The sequence below is a fragment of the Harpegnathos saltator genome, unplaced genomic scaffold, assembly GCF_003227715.2.
Source record: "Harpegnathos saltator strain DR-91 unplaced genomic scaffold, Hsal_v8.6 scaffold604, whole genome shotgun sequence".
In the NCBI taxonomy this organism is placed as follows: domain Eukaryota; kingdom Metazoa; phylum Arthropoda; class Insecta; order Hymenoptera; family Formicidae; genus Harpegnathos; species Harpegnathos saltator.
In genome coordinates this window covers 1,019,343-1,037,500 of record NW_020230432.1, presented here as the reverse complement: position 1 = coordinate 1,037,500, position 18,158 = coordinate 1,019,343, and the positions used below count along the sequence as shown (strand labels likewise).

Genomic DNA, 18,158 nt, shown 5'->3' with positions numbered 1-18,158 from the left:
GGAGTCACCGGCGGGTCGGCCTACTTTGCGGATGACCGGTTAAAGAAAACCCCGCTGTTCTCTCTCTTTCTCTCTCCCTCTTTCTCTGAGTGCGCTCTCGCGCGAGCGGGGGTAAAAGGGGCAGGTGGAGTTTCAGGTCTGTTGCAATAATCCTTGGATGCATTGTAGCAGTCGCCGGTGTAATTATGCCATGAGGAAAATGGGAGATGGAGAGTGCCCCGATTGCGCACGCACGTGGCGCAATCGAAATTCCGAGGGAAATTTCCGATCGAGTCATTTATTTCTGACCGTCACGCTTGAAAAATGCTGTGTTGCATTTTTCATTGAGTAGAGTCAGCCGACAGCTCCGTAATTGAAGCAGACCGTCTTGATTCGATAATATTCTCGAAACTAATACTGGAATTTTCCAGTACGATGTATTATAACAGTTTCAGTGATCCCGCCATTGTGTCAAGGTTTGCTCCAATCGGTGCTCCAATTGGCGCTGTTCGCCAATTCTCTTGATACAGCAGCATTTCTTTTTCATGTATGAATCCGATTAAACTATGATGTCAGTATCGAATGAAACCTTCTTCTCTCATGGACGCGCGAGGAAACGTCGCGGGAAGTAGGTGGAGTCCCGCTATTCTCACGGGGATCCTTGAAACTAGGCTGTAATTAGTTCGTGGAAAATAGAATGGAAAACGATTCGTGCCTGGTAGAAACGGCGCGATTGAGATACGAGAGGTACATTTCCTCGTCGAACGTTGTGTGATTATCAGTTGGAGAAAATTTTCTCGACGTTCCATATCGGAGGGAACGGGGTTCCGAGGAGACTGATGACATATTGGTTTTCTCGGGCGAAGAACCGCTTTGAAAACAGCAATGGAACTACTTTGAGAGATGGCGTGGAGCGCCAGTAGCATCGTAAAGTTCGGAGGAAAATTCGTGGCCGGCTCGTCCTAATTATTGCCTATTAATTGCCGTCGGGAGGAACTCCACTATCGTTAGAGTGAAAGTAAGATGGAACAGCTACATGGACAGATGCAGTTTCGATCCTACGAGAATTTTCTCCTGTGACTCCTGTGAATAGAGTGAAAGGTGTAGAGAATAAGGAAAGGAGAAATATCTCTCCCGCTTCCTTTCTTCTCCTTCAACGCAAGCGCGACATTTTTCTTTTCACTTAATCGGTAAGTTTTAGATTTGACGAGCGCGTCTAAATTCCGAGGACGAACTTCGCTCTTCGTCGTCGATTCAGAGCGCGGAAAACTTCACCGCCGCCGAGGTGACAGGATCTCGAAAGGGACTGGCGGGCGGCTAGAATTTCAATCTCCTTTCACAATGATCCTTGAGACCGGCTCGATATGATTACTCCTGGCGTAAGCCAGGACACCGAGTGTCACGCTTCCGCAAAAGTCGCGATTTTAATTCGAAGTAACTGGATTATCCCGCAGTGATCCCGCAGAAAGTGTCACGCTCGGCGTTAAAGTCGAGTTAAAATGAAAAACACACTGTCGTGCCGCCGGAAGGTGAGGGGATCCTGAGGGGGAGACAGGTTTAACCCAGTGGACATGTAGATAAAGTTTCGATCCTTTCACAATGATCCTTGAGACCGAATCGATATGATGAACGAAGGTAAAATGGAACGAGAAGCGTCTACCTTTCGCACGTGATGCTCGCGTGAGTTACTCGCACATGGTCGGTCAATAGTACGCGGACGAATCTCGCGAACACTAAAGAGTTGATTAAAGAGTTTCATGAAATTTATTTTTGTAATCATTATTTAGTTCTCTTGTCCAAACACGAATACACACACAAGTGTATTTCCTTCAGAATAAGGATTTATTCCTTCATCTTTTTTTCACCCACAAACTCTCGTGAGTAATGATACTCCTCGCGAAAATAAAATGCACAAGAAACCGACTCTAATCCTCCTACGATCAATCTCAATTAATCCGTACAATCGAAGGCAACACTCTGGCCGCGTTTACCCCGTGCGTCCATTCGAATGCTCTCCGTCGAAGTTTCTAATGACTTCAATGAATCAGAGAATTCATCGCGCGCCTTCGATAATCTTCGTCGGCGCGTCTAGTCTGCGGCCGCGGACTTGGAGTTGAAACCGCAAGAGTGCTAAAGCTCGTCCGTGGAAACGGATAGGCCGTGGAGCGCATCGGCTGCCGATGGCTCCGAATAGACAAGCGCGGCTGTAGCTCGAGCTGTCGCTAATGGCTAGAAAGTACCGGCGATCCGTCTCGTGATTTATGCCCGTCGAGCTCGTTTCTCTCGCGAGAGCTCTTGCTCAGACACGCACGCGCAAATACACACAGGTGTATATCGGAAATCCCGGGGGGAAGGCCGGAAATTGATTGGCCGGTCGGTTGGTCGGTCGGTCGGTCGGTCGGTTGATCGGCCGGCCGATCGCCGGCGAATTAATTGTACACGTTCATCGAGGCGAGGATGCCTCCTCGTATTTGTGCGCCGTAATTACTCGCCGCTGTTAATCAAGCGCTCTCACATACACACCGATTCGCATAATTGAGCGTCTATATATCATCGACAAATTGCCGCCCCGTTACGCGCCGATATATCCTTTCGTCGGACAGCCCCGCCGCGTGATTTGCGCCTGCAAATCGTAGATGCGCGCTGGACGGCCGATCGTTAAGTCGAAGGAATCAATACTCTTTGTAATTATCATCGCGAATGAATTTTTATTACCATGATAATAGTGGATTGTTATTTTATCGTCCGGCAATATCGAGCGTATCGAGAAAGAATTAGCTTGCAAATTTGCGGGGAGGTGTTTCGCACAGTATTCCGTCCGTATATTTATTTATTTATTTGCGGCAGATGGGCACATCGAAATGAAAAATCTCGATGAGAGCGCTTCTTGTGGTAATTACAAGAGACCGTCGCCGATCCCTTCCCGTCTTATACATCGTGACAGGATTTCGAAGTGCAACGACACGGCACAGGTGCAGTTTTCGTGTGACTCACGGCGAACGGTCGCGCGGTAACGCGAGACGCAACAGGATTTGAAAGTGAACCACTCGATTTCCGTCGTTGCACCGCCGAGCCTTCGAGGGCGATCTTTCCTCGTTAATCGTCCGCGATTAACGTCGCTTCGCCTCTCGGCGAATATTTCAAATCGTTTTATGAACGATCGTGCAGGCGCGTTTCTCCGCGATCGATTAATTATTAGTTTCGCGGACGTCGCCGCGCAACCTATTTTTCATCGTTTCCTTAATTATCTCCATCGAAGCGGAGAATCTAATCGCTGTTCATAAGGAAATTCTATAATTGAATCAATCGGTTGATCAATGTTCGCAAGAAGCATTGAATGTTCGATAGGATTGGTCCAGCTGTGTTTTCGTTCTCACTCATCTCTCAATCTTTACCTCGTATGACGAAATTCGAGCACAAATTACAATATATAGCAAGAAAGAGAGAGAGAGAGAAAAAAGTCTCGGGAAGTCTGAGGCAACGGCCAAGGTCGTGACGTCATTGAAGCTCGCAGGGCCGATCCGCCCGGTACTTCCGGGACCGCGACTGCCGAAAGAGGTCGAACACCTTTTTGTTCCCATCGTAGCTCCACGAAAGGCCCGTCCGCACGGAATCGAGCTTGAACCGAGCCCGAACCGAGGAGAACTTTCACTTCAGTGAGGTCATCGTCGGACCTTAAATATTCCCCGGCGTGACGCTTCACTTTCATGCGCGCGACGCTTTCGAGAGTCTTGAAAAATCGAGCGAGCCGAGAGGTGCGATCTGGTTTCAACGTTCTTTACGTAACATTGTCGACGGGCTCGAGCTGGAGAGATCCGTTTTTGGAATTACCCGTGAAATGGCAGACGGAACGTTGTTTTATTTCAGGAAATGATCGAAATGCCAGTATCCGGCTGGAATTAATTTAATCTCCGTTTCGTTTTAACTTGGTGCGTGTCGCCGATTTTATTTTTATTTTATTCTTTGCTTTTAATTTTATTCCTATCTTGCCTCATCGTGTATTACCATTTCTGATTCGTTGAACTTTGGGATGGAATTTTAAAGATGTTCCTCGACGATATCACGAATAAAGAAAGACTTTCACCCACATGATCGCTCGTCTAATCGCGGTCAATCAGAACTGAAGCTACACCCTAATCGTAACTTATGATTACCGCATAACGTAACATCGGAGAAAACGCATTAACAATACGAACGACAGCGTTAAAGAGCGCCAGCTATTTAGCAACATAGCGGCGAGGTGGATTCGAAGAGATGTTAAATGTTGGTTGGGCGATTGTCGTTTCGTTAGAAGGAATACCCGCATAAGCGAGTTTATGGTCGCGCTGTAATAACACGCACGTTCGCCGTAGACGCCGTAGACATTTGCATCCGCTGTGCTGGTTGAACGGTCTTCATTCTCGTACTTCGAGGCACATTCCTGTCTTTAAGTGGCAACTTTATTTTCTTGGGAATCGCCAAACCGAAATAAGCAGGAACGTAATTGAGTCCAAAATTATACGACTTTTCCATTTTGGGATTGTCTCATTTTATATGTAATTTTTTCTTTCATTCAGGGCATTGTTATTTGTCGGCTTTCTACTCGGCGAGATTTAACTGAGGCTTTTTCTTTACGGGAAAACTCGTTCCGCGGGAAACGCGAATCTTACGAGAACATGGATGCGAACGCGGGTAAACATCGTGACTAATAAATCGCGATATGACTCGCGAAGGTGGCACAACCGTACGCTATCGTGAGAGTTCTACGAGTCAGTGGAAACGCACTTGGTCCCCGGTATGGTCGGACAAGCCTTGGTGTGTGTTGGTGAAGGTTAGCATGGGTTCTTGCTCGATGTCTCGCGACCCGATTTGTACGTCTGCTTGAACGTTGTCACTTCTTCCCGTATATTATTAATAAATAAATTAATAAATAAATAATTCTCGCAAAGTCCCGTGCCGATTATTCCGATGATATATTTCATCGCCTCCCATCTTTTCAGACTAAGGTAAAAGGAGCATAATCGTGTATCGTGTCAGGTTTTAATCGCAATCAAAAGTTGATTGAAGGAGATGAAGCGAATAAAGATAAATAACAGTCGTGTGGAACATCTGTGAAAAAAAAAAAGAGAGAAGACACGAACAGAGATGTGTTAGCTGATTACGGCAAATAGTGTTGAACTTGGTGCCGAAGTAAAGTTCACACTTGAAGTGAAATTTGCAGTGAAATCTCTTGAAATTATTTATTCCCTTAAGTATTTATAATTACTTTCTTATATTTTCTTCGTCAAGAATCTTAGAATTTCTCCGTTTTGCATCTCTCAGATAAATACGTCACGTGTATCATTTTGTCTTTTTAAGAAAGCAAAGTTGTTCGATCATCGAGATAATTATAATTCGTAGCATTCGTTTACGCTACTTCTCCAAGTGGCGCGACTTCTCCGACGCGGAGCGTGCCGCTTGTGTCTTCGAAGAGGGTTTAAATCGAGGCTCCCATTGTGAAGTCTAACCACCGGTTTTTGCGGAGCGTCTGCGTCCTGGTTATGCGACCGCCAGGTGCAACGTATTAATATGGACTGCGTCCTGCGAGTTTGCGATCATGTGTCGCCGCTTTACTTTGCCGCGCCGCGAATGAAGTTTGTTCTTGTCGTCCGCGAGCGTGCGGACGAGCACGTTTACCCGTGCCGAGTACCGTTTCTACTCGGAGAGGGATCGACCGTAGAGCGTAATCTTTTGCGAATGGTAAAAATATCGCGAGAATCTATCGTACCGTATCGATCGAGCGGGAACACGAGGTGGGAAAGAGAGGGAGAGGTTTTACGAGGCCAAAGCGGCTATTCCTGGCATGTGTGGACTGTCCGCATTTATTTTTCCGGTAGCTGCCGAGGCGTACAATGGCGAGAGCTGTCCCGACTATTCCGACTATCCGGGCTTTCCCAATGATATTGGAAAATAGGAAATGTGTGTTCGAGCCACGTAGCTCGGCAAATTCCGCCGATTCAACGTTGGAGAATCGCGGAAACGCTTGCGGTATATTAAAGAGGGATTAAATGAAGTAACTTTATTGATATAAAATTTAAAATAGCTAAATTAAGTGGATTGCAGTAGGCAGGTGTTTTTGTATAACTTGTTACAATTGCGCAATTTGTAACTTTATGAGATGATAAAGCGGAGAAAGATACATTCAGTATAAGTGATGCTTTCAACGAAGTCGAAGAAGCGCTGGAAGCAAAGGAGCAGCAATTATTCGCAAACCGCACGCGCTTCCTGCCTTCGATTAGTTATTCCGCGAAAAATTAATCACACGTCAGATACGACGTGCATATCTGCAAAATCAACATAAATCGCGATACATACGTATTTATATACATACAAGTTCAATTACGAGCTCAAGAACAGGGAAGAAACTCATCCACTTATCAATGTTCCGCTTGTATCTTCGGCTGTTCGTTGTACCGTTCAATCCCGATAAATTAGTAATCAGCGACATTATTAGTAAATGTATCTTGTAAGAATAATAATAAAGATTGTATATCTCATACATCTCTCACGAATTTCTACAAATGTTGGAAATGTCACGAAGCAATTTCTCGCGAAAGTGTAATTCACGAATATGAATGAGTCATATCGGTAGTAATTATTTTCTCGACCGCCACGAATGCTTTTTCGATTCTCCATGACACTTTGCGCGATTCGTAAAACCACGATTAGAAACAGCTAGACGCGTCTTCGCGGGATGCGCATCGCCGAGCCGCGGATTAAATTGCAATCGCGCGGCTCGATTGCAACTATTTGCACGCGCGACTAATTGGAGTCTTTAGCATTCAGCGCGATGCTTCGTGGGTATCGTGCAGATGCAAAACATCCTCACGCCTCCGCCACACAGCCGCCTCCTCTCTCACTCTCTCTCTCTCTCTCTCTCTCTCTGTCTCTCTCTCTCTCTCTTTTCCTCTTGTTGCATTCTACGACCACGCTCGAACACACATCCTCATAATCGTGTCGCAACTATTACCCGCCACACGGATCGTCACACCACCGGCTTTCTTCGGCAATTACCGGCATGGAAGAGGAACCTGACAAAAGGCCGCCACCATGAGGCTTCTACGAGGGACTTTCTTGAGATTATGGACTTTCTACTTACGTATAAATCCCGACCACTATCGAGAACGATCGTGGATAGTGATATGGATATAGTGCCGCCATATCAGATATCTTCATCGATACGCACTCGACGATTATTGCCGCGAGTCATTTTACTTTGCATTGGATATTTCCGGATAAGTTGATAGTTCTGATATCGCTCATGCAACGCTACATACACATGTGAATAAAACGTTCGATTTAATATACGACGGACATTTTGTTTTCTCGTGTGCGTATCCGTTTTTAAGTATACATTGATATATTTTAATTTCGAAGAAGAAGCTGCATAGAACTTTCCAAAGTTACTTGTGACGACATTACGAAGTTGCGTGATGTGACTGTTATAATCACTATCCCAAATATTCTTATCGATACATCGTTGCGAAAGAGAGACAAGCTCGACAGAAGTGAGTTATTATGTGAAATTCACTTTACGAGACTGCAACAAAAGGCACTTTGTTACACATAGTGAGGTAACTTATTATAGCACAGTCGCTCTAAAGAGAAAGGAGTGGTTCGCGTATGCAAGATCTGCCGCGCCGAACGTAACGCCGCAATTTCGCATCTCTCAGAACGGCCGTTTCGCGCGAATCGCGGGGAATTGTATCTCTCTTTGATGTAAACCGCGTTGCGTGCTGCGGAGTTAATAACAGAGTAACGATTTAACATCTGCGTACGGCCGAACACGAAGGTGCGTGCAGCGCTTTCTCCGCGACATATTAGAAAGCGTATTTATAATTCATCTCTTTCTCGGAGCGAGCGCGCGGCGTGTATCGACGTGCCGGCAGTCGCTCGACGGAGCGTGGAGAGCCGATCGTTAATTTCGGAATTATCTCGCACTCGGGGGGATTAGCGCGAACACGTATCGCGGAACATTTTTATTCCGAATTATTTATTGCGTCCTTGAGCGTATAAGGCTAGCTTCGCGACGGATCCTTGATTCCACGAATGCCACGGATCGTTCTCTATTTGTTTAAGAAGCCGTGGATCTCCGCGGCCGCATATCTTCGGCTCCGCGGAACGAACGTTCGTAAACCTGTCGCATCGCTGGATCGCCGATTTCGCAACCGCGCGGGTTCCACGTTCAATGAATTCCGAGATCCGACGAGATCTCCGGCTTCTCGGATTCGAATCGCAGGATCCGTGCGTGCTCTCCTTCAACTCTCCACGCATCATCACCGAGTCATTTATCGTCGCCTGAGAAAAATCGTTCGCCACGTGCCAGTTTGCTTCGTAAACGCGCGGACTCTTCATGAGAAGAAATTCGATCGTTGATCGAACCGATCAACTCGGAAAGTCGATTCTCCCTTGATGTAACGAGATGTAACGAATTACAACAAATTGTGACTCTCTCTGGTCCTCGATCGAGCTCTCCTGAGCAGCAGAGGCCCGAAGTGAGTATCGAATACTCGCGTATTTTCAGAGCTGATTAATATCTGCCTTTACCGCATTTGCGGGACACGCTTTACCCGACACGTTACATTCCGACCACGTTTCCAGCCCACGAGCCGGCTTAGCCTGGCGTTCAACTCACCAGCGCCTATCCAGAGGCACAACGCCGCCGTCACGACAGGCCACCAGGCGGACATCGCGCTACATCGATCCACGACGATCCGCGAGAAATCCCAGCATCACTCCACTCGACACGTCCCATCCGATGCCGCCGGATTTCCTCACTCGCCGATTCTCACAGCTGTCCCGATGTGTATTCCGACGAGATTCGCACTCCACTTGTCCCCCCGGGCGAAGCAACCGATCCCGACGATCGTCTCCTTCAGGTTCGACCTCCACCACTCATCCGAGGTAAATTAATGCCGATCGACGAGCGGACACATAAAAACGGTACTCTCGAGAGAGGAAATCCGACACTCGACCGCGACCGACAGCGACTTGACAGCGAGAGATCGGTCAACACACGACGCGAAGCTGGTAAAACAGCGCCGGCAATAGCTGAGAATAGCTGACCGCGAGATGACTATCCTTGAACCAGCCGCGTGTCATTTATCACAACACGACGCTTATCACCGTTAACGTGCTCCTCGTGCATCGCGCGCGGCCGTCTCGATCCCGGTTGCTCCTCTCTGTGCATCTTCTCCGTGACGGCTATTCGCGACACTCCGCTGCGCTTTCACTGGCGAACAGGCCCCCGGTGCGCTTTTCTTGGCATCGGTCCGGTGCCCGCTCTCGCATTCCTATTTCTATCCCAATCGAATCTGCCGCTCGATCGTCACAGGCTAGCCGAGAAATAAGCGCGAGAATGTCGCTCGGCTGGCCGACATCGCGCGTACACACTGTATGGGACGCTTGTCGCGGGGCCCGCTTACGAGCCAGCGACGGTCGCTCGACTTTCTCTCGATCCTCCAATAACGTGGTAACGACTGCTTTTTACGATTTTGTTGTCTCTTTAGTTGATTGGCACGGCGATGTTTCAGCGTGTCGAGTGTAACCCGTCGTTTTAATCTCGTCAGGACGCCAGGGGCGGCCTTTTATCGATATCTGGATATTAATAATATCATACTCTTGTTGTAAGTGGGCTTTTCGAGGCGCTAGTCACAAGCGAGCTCATGATAGATCTTGCTCACGGGTCTGCGACCTCGAACTCGGGGTCCACGGGAGTATCACGGCGCCGGGGACCCCACCGCTGCGAGAAACGAGCGATCGCGGCGGCGAGATCCACACGCGAATTCCCCGGGCTTCGATGACTGTATACGAGATGAGATTTCTCAGCAGGACTCGCACAGATCGGCAAGATGCGAGACGACGAGGGTACGCGCCGGAACCCAACACAAGACGTGGGTCTGACGACGGCTGGCGAACGGTGCGCCGACGACTGCGGGGCCGCGACGTCGCGACCTGTTCTTCGGCCGTGCTCCGGCGAACCGCAGTGGCGTACGATGGTGTGAGAGTGAAGGGGGGCCCGTTAATTCGACACTTTGGATACCCGAGAAGATGCGTAATTACGGGACGAATGGTCATTTGAATGTGAACGAGCTACAGCTCAGTCCGGGGAAGAAGAGAGAGGGACACAAGAAGAAGAAGTGGATGAGAGAATGCAGAGAAGGTTACGGTTAGGAATCGCGTTCAACTCGTATGTTTTTTTCGTATACATTATTGTTATGTCTTTTCGTGATTAAACTTGCTCTATCGACGATCGTGGAGAAGCAAAATATTTTTTGGAGAACGATTTGCGAAGAGTAATCGATGAGAGATGATGGGTAGCCAAGTTTCAAGCTCTTCTTCGTGTACGAAACATTTAATGTAACCAATATAATTATATTTTCCGTATCGTAGAAATTGCGTTATCTTTCTTTTGAGAGGTGTACATTTTACTTCTACATTTTCTGAAATAATTAGACCCGCGATACACGTTGAATATCTTTGCGAGGTGCCCCGGGCTCTTAAAGTCAAGAAGACGATGTTAAACTGGTAGTGCCGCCATCGCCGTCGTGAAACCGCGATTGTCGGCCGGAGAAAATGAACCACCAATGGCGTAGGATGTCTTATTTACAATTAATTCATTGGCGCGATGAGCACGAAGCGTCTCGATGAACTTCGGTGCAAATAGATCTTTTTGAGTACAGAAGCAACGAAGTTGTCTATAAATCCACCACGAATCTCGATTTAACCTTCGATCAATTTTTTTTAGATAGCAAATGTGACTTTGTTCTGCATCAGGAGAGAATATTTCCACAATCTGCCTTCTTCAGGGTTTCCAAAATTGATCGGTGGTCTCGCAATTTTACGATGTGATGGACGAGGCCGAGGATCAGCACAGATACAAATACGGAGTCAGCTTGTGCTTCTCGATGATGGGCCGAAGGAAGCTCAAGATCTCGGTAATTACCACCAATTGGCGAATCCTTTAATCGATGAATCTCTTAATAAGCGATTTTCTTCCCACGATTTCCCACGTTTCCCACGTTACGACGCTACGTTTACTTTCGCGCTAGATTCTTAGGTAATTATGACTGATACAAATATAAGTTATGTAATAAGAGTAATAATAAATTTTTCTACAACAGCAATTTAATGGTGGGGTATAAAATGGTACAACACACGCTTATGTCATAATAGAAATGTAATTTTATCCGATTAACGCGTCGCGATGCCCGAGCGTTCTGCGTTTCCAACGACTCGCGATTCCGGCGACTAATTAGCAAATTTCGCCTCTCAAGATGTGTGCAATTAGTACCTCCCCGGAAACGGGTGATGCGACTGCTATTATGCCGACAAGGAGAAAATACTCGGCGATTTCCGGCACTGAAGACTTAAAAAACGTCTCTCTCTCGAAAGAAGATAAGAACGCGCACGTTCGATGCATCCCGACGATACCGTCAAGTTCGATTAATTATCCCAGAAATAACATTTACGAGGGATATGCATTAAGTCAGGATGATTCCTGGCGAAGAACGAGCGACAACGAACACGACGTTATACATTACGGATTTCCTTATTACAGGTTTACTTTAGTTTTCTTGTTCACAAATGCGAACGTAAAAACTCGATTCAGCGTGTGAAAAATTAACGGTGTATTTTCTCACACACATTCTCTCTAATGTTGAAGTAAAGAAGATATGCAATTCAATTACAAGTCGTCAATCTTAATTTATGTACTGTTTATTTTTGACGCTTGATTTCTTCTCTTAAAACGGTATTTTATTCCTCTAAATTTATTAAACATTTACAAATTGTTACTTTTTCTTGCTTGATATAATTAAAGTGGTTAAGATTAAAGTGATATAATTAAAATTGATCGATCGCAGGAGTAACAGAACCAATAGCTTTCAAGACGCCGTGCTGGTGAAGGATGTAGGAGTATCCTGCAAGCTCTTAAATGATAATGTGGATGAACCTGACATACCGATTTCAGGATTTGAGAGTTACCTTGTGAGGCAGCTGAAGCTCGAGTACAATGAGTTGTCGAGCATCACAAAAAAGATAAATGCGTATACCAAGGATATCTTGAACAACTTAGCGTTGAGATACAGAAGAAAGGATCTTGTTCTTCGAAAATTAGTACGTGAAATCAATTCTTGCAACAACTACAAAATTAATGATTACTATTAATTGTTCATCGACGAATTCCTTGCAGCATGTAGCTTCGAAACATGTGATGGCGTCTCAGTATACCGACGAGATGGGAAATCCCTGTTTAAAATTAAGATTTTGCGATAACACGAAGAGGAAACGTCGATCATCGAGGAATGTTTTAAATAACAATTTATCCGAAAAAGAAATTGCCAAGGAGATGCATGGTAACGTAGAGTACAACAAAATTTCATGTTTCTTTATATACGTTTAGTTTATATTTAATAATAAGTAAATAAATAGAAATGTGAATAACTAAAAGTTATAAAATCGCAATGTTGTATTGACATGTACTTTTATCCTCAGAAAAATACGCAAATACCAAAAAGCGACGTGTGCAAGCCGATAAAGCTTTCCCGAAAAGAATTCTCGAACTCTCGCCGAAATGCAGCGGCCTGTTGCTTCGCAATTACCTGTTAATGAAGAGAGAGAAAGTATCCAGCAGCGGCTCAAAGGCGTCCTTACGTAAAGCTGAATATATCGCACTACCCGGTAAACCGTGTAGAGACCGTGGCGTCCATAAATCTCACAGGTCCTTTTACGCGAGCAAATGCGATCCTCTAGTGCTCACTAATTGGAAGGAAGTGTCCAGACGAAAGGAGAATCAATCTAAATCCGCGTGTAACTCTAGCACTTCCGGCGGCTCGCGTTGCACAGTCAATTGCACTTGATTCGCTAATAAGTCGGAGAAAGTTAGATTTTCGAAGATATGTCCGACTAAGTTTTAGAAATATATTTTTTTAGAACTTTCCTAAGATTGTTTTATATCATTTTCATCTTATTTTTATAGTAACTGTTTTTACTTAATATATTGTCGAATAATTTTATTATATATATATATATATATATACAATAAAGTTACAAAAAGTTATAAAAATAATCTCTTTGTCCATGTCATTACATTTTTTGGTATTTAATAATAATAAAATTAATAAATATACATGTATGTAATATGTATGTAATAAGATACTGTACACACTGTGTGTGTAATAAGAAAGATGACAATGATGTTGATGACAATAGTGAATAATAAGGAGGAATAACAACGAAAATTTATATTAATTTTTGGCGCTCTTACAAAGAGAGTCGAGCTTCGAGCTATCGCTCGAGTGTCGATTCGCTGCAATGTATCGTAACGAGAGAAGCAGAAAGAACCATGGGCTGCTCTCTCCATCCACACTTTCTGTACTGAAAACGAAATAGATCCGTATCTTGGATCTGAGATACAAGAGAGAGTGTAGAAAACATTGGACCTCTGGTTTATCCCTAGACGACGAATTCATTATTGATCATGTAGACAGAAACGTTTTTACTTATTTATAAAATAATATACATAACAATTTATATATACGTATTTTATATCAAGATGCGTACCATATCGCATATGTCGAAGATAATTTATTGTAACGGTGTTGTGAAGTTACAAAGAATTTGGTAAAAAGAATTCTTGGCATGTTGCAGGTTAACCTGTAATACATGATACAATCTATATTTGTTATCTGAAATAAAAATTTTACATAATACCTATAGTTCTACGTTTTCTCGTTTTACTGGCCGAAATATGGTTTCGAATTCATGTGAACAAAGAGTTTGGAGAAGTCTCGAGATAGATGACAAGGCATATGTAGTCTGTTTTACAAAAGAAAACGAATCGTGGAAGGTGATTTTGACAGATCTAATAGAGATTTGGACAGAAAATTTGACGTACAAAATCATTCTTTGCAAGTTTGAGGTACTAAAATTAATTATTTCGATTATATGCAATGTTTTACACATTATGTCAATGAAAATAAATTATTTTTAAATAAAACAAACCACACGAAACAAACAGAGACCGGATTTTACTTTGAAAAATTATATCTTGTATCTTTTAACGAATGGACAATTTATATTGCACGTTTAAATATAACGAAATGTATTGCTTTTAGACTTCGAATCGACTCGTGGACTTTTCCAAAGTTTCAAACTGGAAGCAACTGGTAATGGACATGTTAAACGATATTCCCAAACATGTTGTAGAAACTTCCATATCTCAGATAAAACTGCAGAAAGATTGGCACTTTGGAAAGTTGAAATTCTCTCTAGATCTCGTTAAAGGTACACCACAACAGTTTTGGGAATATGTTATGAAGCCATTCTGTTTGTCGTCGATGGAGATAGTTCATCAACATGGGATCTTATTGGACCTGGTGAAGAAGAAGGACGAGGAAATCGCCGAGTACAAAGCAGGCGGAGCGGTGTTACTCAGGAGTATGCATTTTTGCAACATTTGGAGGAAGATTATTAAAGACAATTACTAATGTATATGTGACAGGCTAAGAGATCACTACTTATGCTTCATAGAATATATCGCTACGGAACCGTTCAGCAAAGAATTGTTTCAAGTTGCCGTCCCAGTTGCAACTAACTTTACAAAAATATTCCAGTCGATGTTTAATTCTTCCAATATTACAACTTTGTCGAGAACACAAGTGAAGATAGAGCCTGAAGTATCTTTGAATGATGCAAGGTATAACATAATATGTGTACTATAATGGATGACATAAATAACATTATAAAGCAAAAGGATCTTGTAAAATTTATGATAAATAAACTCATTTATTCGTTTCAGCGACGATATTCCTAGGATCAATGGAAGCGAGACTGCTAGTTCATCTAAGGATGAATCTGTACAGAAGACAAAGCAAGATAAATCCAGTAAAGACGAGAAAAGCGAAGAAAACAAATGCGAAACGAATTCAACTACCGGCGGGTCTTCAATTTTGAAGTTAAGCAGCTCATCTTATAGCATACAGAAGTCTTTGAAAAAGAAGAAGAAAACGTTGAGCGATCTTATACGATAGAAAAATATTCAGCTGTGCATTGTTACTTGTTATTTAATTGTTATTTACATCGTAAATTTAAATTTTACTTCTGGATTTGCTTGAAGGCAAAGCAATTTTATATTCTTGAGGAATGCTACAATTATTTATTAATTATTTGCTGAGGAAAAGCAGAAGAGATATATTTGTACATATGGCTCATATCTACATTACGCTAGACCAAATGTAACGAGATAAAAACAATCAAGTAGTCTCTAGAAAATTTTATATAATATATAATTTTTAATCACTGAAGATTGTACTAAAGTTCAGAATAATAAATAAGCAACAAAAGTAAAAAAAAAATAAAAAACAGGGCTCGTCCGGGATTTGAACCCGGGACCTCTCGCACCCTAAGCGAGAATCATACCCCTAGACCAACGAGCCACGTTGTACATGAGGTTAATTCTACAAACAGTTCAGCTTCGATAACACCGATGATACGCACTTACGCATCAGGTGTTATCTATACTATTAATTACGTGATAATGCTCTCCATGCGTGGCAAGTATGCAACATGGCGGGCAACGGACAGCAAGACTTCAACCGGAGTGCGTTGACGCTCGATCGCGGACGGGTAATCGTTGCTCAGTGCTTTTGATTGTTGAGACTAATGTGTGTCATGATGCGTATAAATCGGTATCGTCGAGTTCGTACACCTCCGGCTGTGTTTTGTCGCTTTTTTTACCGGCGAGGCAAGCAAGCGCGCGTGCTAACTTGGCGGAAGAAAGAAAAGCGTGGGAAAAAGCAAAGAGTGCAGCTAAAGAGAGTAAAGCTTATGTTTATCAAATGACAAAATTTGGTAGTAATCATGTTTTTCTTCCCTAATTTCATCAGTATGCATGAGATATTTTCGCGTGTACAGGATGTACTTAAGGTTCTGCCAGATGTCTTCGTAATGATAAACCTCTAATTAATATTCCGCTCAACCGGGATCTAAAATTTAAATAAGCAACAAGTTCCCGTCGCGTTTCTTTTACAGTTTCACCTCTAGAAGTTTCACGATAAGTTTACGAAAATATCTGAATAAAATTATTACAGAAGTAGGAATTTATTTTGTGAAATCCCAAATTTTTCTAATTTTCGAAATTATCGTTTCTATAGAAGAAATTTATTCCCTTCACATTTTCCATCTTTCTTGTAAATTTTTACTTATTAGTTTGTCGATAATTTAGGCCTGGTACACCGGTCAAAGGGCGGAGAAGATCCCTAACGGATTGGTTGGAGTGGTGGGTCACAATTGCCTCGGACTTGATCTCTCTTATAACGAACTAACCACTGTTTCCTCGGTGAAGAATTTTGAGCAACTTCAAGAACTGATTCTGGACAATAACCAACTTAGCGATCTCAAAACGCTGCCGCGCATGTTGACTTTGACCACGCTGAGCTTGAATAACAACAAGGTTCGAGAAATGTCTTGTATTTTATCTTACGCTTTCCGCTCAAAATAAAGCAAAACGTCCAAAAGACACCGCAAAGATGTATTTGAAAGGCTTTCGCGTAGTTTGTCAATCGAATAATGAGATTCTTTCTTCTTCTGAAGATATCCAACATCGACGGAGCCCTCGACAAAATACAGGAATGCTGTCCCAATGTGGAATACGTGAGTCTTCTGGGCAATCCAGGCTGTCCCGATCAGCTGACCAATCCGATGTCCACCGATGAAGATGATTATGAGCGTTATAGGCTCTACGCGATCCACGTCTTACCTGCAAGTCTGCGCTTCCTAGATTCTAGGGAAATTACTCAAGAGGAAAGACTGAACGCTGAGGCACGTGGCAAATACTCGAGGACAGTAAAATTGGTGCCGGAGCTGATTCGCAAGCAACCCAGCTCAACGGCCGCCAATGAGTTTGACGATCTGTACTTCAATATCCATTATACACCTTTGCCGAATGCGATGCGTAAGCCTCAGGATCACAAAGGTAGGAGCAGCGCGAATCAAGTGAAATCGCAAATATTGCACAACGGTAACAGAATTGACCGATTAAAATATTTGATGGCATTTTCGAGATTGTCTCGATGCCTTGACGAAATTAAATTTAAGACAAAAGAATTAATGGAATATTTAAATTTTAATTATATTCGGAGAGATTAATGGAAATTAGAATTTTAGATTTAGATTTGAATGTTCGATTAAACATGTTAATGCACATGAATTATGTTATTATATTAAAAAGTTGACTAATTCCTTCTTCTTCGAGATAGAACGATTGATACTAATATGATGAATTCTCGTTAGGTGCGTACGGCAAGTGCAAATACCGATATTCCGGCAAAAATTCCGAGGGCAACCGATTCATCTCAAACAATGATCTCTAAACGAGAATCGCCGAACTTGCTTTTAAACGAGGCCTTAAAACATCGAGAAACTATACGCAAAACTATTGTCTAGTCAGGTATGATTAACAATTAAGAATTAAGCAACAAACAATTAACAATTAAGCACAAAGAAGATCTCTCTTTCTGAGATATCATCAAGTATAATGAAGATCATCAAGTAGAATGAAGGTCGTCAATGATTTGCAAGTAGTATTATCGACGTGGAAACATCTCTGAGGATCATGTCATGATAATTGTATCATTGAATTTTTAATAATTTGTATAAAATAAGTGATCGAACCTCCAAATGCCACTCTTTGTAATAATTTTATACACTAAATGTAAGATAACTTTATACATTTTCTAATAATATTCTGTATAATCGAAATATCACTCAATCATTTTTCGGGCAAACTTCCCGATTATTAAATTTACGTTGCAATAATTTATAATTGTTTGTATTTTTCTCCCTTTGAAGAGGCGTATCTGATTGACTTTTATATCTCTTTGGAGACGCTTTATTCCGCGGTGGTTGAAAGCGGTGGTGAAGCTACGAGTAAACGTATAAAATTTTTATTATCATATACACCGACGAGCGACATATAAATAAATGTCTGATTCTATTTATTCAGTAACATTAAACGCTATGTACTAACATATGGTAGAGTAACTTGGAGACTTCATCGGACATAGAAAAACGTAACGGGTTATCATAACAGAATCTCTTCGACCTTTCTATACCTCTATTGGTCCGTAATGCGTACGACATTAATTATCGCAACGACACTA

The 18,158-nt window shown here is 42.9% G+C and overlaps 4 protein-coding genes and 1 non-coding gene across 6 annotated transcripts in view; 3 read left to right on the top strand and 2 right to left on the bottom strand.

The window, feature by feature from the left end:
- Window positions 1-8,815, bottom strand: part of Cad96Ca (tyrosine kinase receptor Cad96Ca) — a 17,751-nt gene extending 8,936 nt beyond the window's left edge. Inside the window, exon 1 of the mRNA XM_011141324.3 lies at window positions 8,633-8,815. Coding sequence (XP_011139626.1) covers window positions 8,633-8,687 — 55 coding nt within the window. The 5' untranslated portion in view covers window positions 8,688-8,815. The remainder of the gene's footprint in view (window positions 1-8,632) is intronic.
- A 1,492-nt stretch (window positions 8,816-10,307) lies between these two features.
- On the top strand, window positions 10,308-12,896 carry LOC105183314 (uncharacterized). The gene is made up of 5 exons (XM_011141350.3): window positions 10,308-10,934; window positions 11,274-11,557; window positions 11,862-12,114; window positions 12,191-12,353; window positions 12,493-12,896. The coding sequence occupies exons 1-5, from the start codon at window positions 10,848-10,850 to the stop codon at window positions 12,855-12,857; spliced, it is 1,152 nt and encodes a 383-aa protein (XP_011139652.1). The 5' UTR covers window positions 10,308-10,847; the 3' UTR covers window positions 12,858-12,896.
- Window positions 12,897-13,446: 550 nt separating this feature from the next.
- Window positions 13,447-15,245, top strand: LOC105183301 (non-homologous end-joining factor 1). The gene is made up of 5 exons (XM_011141323.3): window positions 13,447-13,620; window positions 13,717-13,918; window positions 14,115-14,436; window positions 14,530-14,695; window positions 14,798-15,245. The coding sequence occupies exons 1-5, from the start codon at window positions 13,553-13,555 to the stop codon at window positions 15,027-15,029; spliced, it is 990 nt and encodes a 329-aa protein (XP_011139625.1). The 5' UTR covers window positions 13,447-13,552; the 3' UTR covers window positions 15,030-15,245.
- A 117-nt stretch (window positions 15,246-15,362) lies between these two features.
- TRNAP-AGG (transfer RNA proline (anticodon AGG)) lies at window positions 15,363-15,434 on the bottom strand. The gene has a single exon. It is a non-coding gene; the product is annotated as a tRNA-Pro (tRNA).
- A 46-nt stretch (window positions 15,435-15,480) lies between these two features.
- LOC105183299 (leucine-rich melanocyte differentiation-associated protein) lies at window positions 15,481-17,856 on the top strand. Of its 2 annotated transcripts, none has more exons than XM_011141320.3 (4): window positions 15,481-15,624; window positions 16,223-16,450; window positions 16,591-16,972; window positions 17,290-17,856. In XM_011141320.3, the coding sequence occupies exons 1-4, from the start codon at window positions 15,565-15,567 to the stop codon at window positions 17,367-17,369; spliced, it is 750 nt and encodes a 249-aa protein (XP_011139622.1). In that variant the 5' UTR covers window positions 15,481-15,564; the 3' UTR covers window positions 17,370-17,856. The 2 variants fall into 2 exon arrangements, with proteins under 2 accessions (XP_011139622.1, XP_011139620.1); XM_011141318.2 differs by having other exon boundaries at window positions 15,564-15,816.
- Window positions 17,857-18,158: the final 302 nt, after the last annotated feature.

Bases quoted from the DNA above. Each gene is read 5' to 3' on its own strand.
- LOC105183301 (XM_011141323.3), top strand. From the start codon at position 13,553: ATGCGTACCATATCGCATATGTCGAAGATAATTTATTGTAACGGTGTT. The intron at 13,621-13,716 runs GTAAAAAGAATT...TAATACCTATAG, and splicing joins GTGAAGTTACAAAGAATTTG to TTCTACGTTTTCTCGTTTTA. The intron at 14,437-14,529 runs GTATGCATTTTT...TATGCTTCATAG, and splicing joins CGGAGCGGTGTTACTCAGGA to AATATATCGCTACGGAACCG.
- LOC105183299 (XM_011141318.2), top strand. From the start codon at position 15,661: ATGTGTGTCATGATGCGTATAAATCGGTATCGTCGAGTTCGTACACCT. The intron at 15,817-16,222 runs GTAAAGCTTATG...TCGATAATTTAG, and splicing joins AAAGAGTGCAGCTAAAGAGA to GCCTGGTACACCGGTCAAAG. The intron at 16,973-17,289 runs GTAGGAGCAGCG...AATTCTCGTTAG, and splicing joins TAAGCCTCAGGATCACAAAG to GTGCGTACGGCAAGTGCAAA.
- LOC105183314 (XM_011141350.3), top strand. From the start codon at position 10,848: ATGGACGAGGCCGAGGATCAGCACAGATACAAATACGGAGTCAGCTTG. The intron at 10,935-11,273 runs GTAATTACCACC...TCGCCTCTCAAG, and splicing joins GAAGGAAGCTCAAGATCTCG to ATGTGTGCAATTAGTACCTC. The intron at 12,354-12,492 runs GTAACGTAGAGT...TTTTATCCTCAG, and splicing joins AATTGCCAAGGAGATGCATG to AAAAATACGCAAATACCAAA.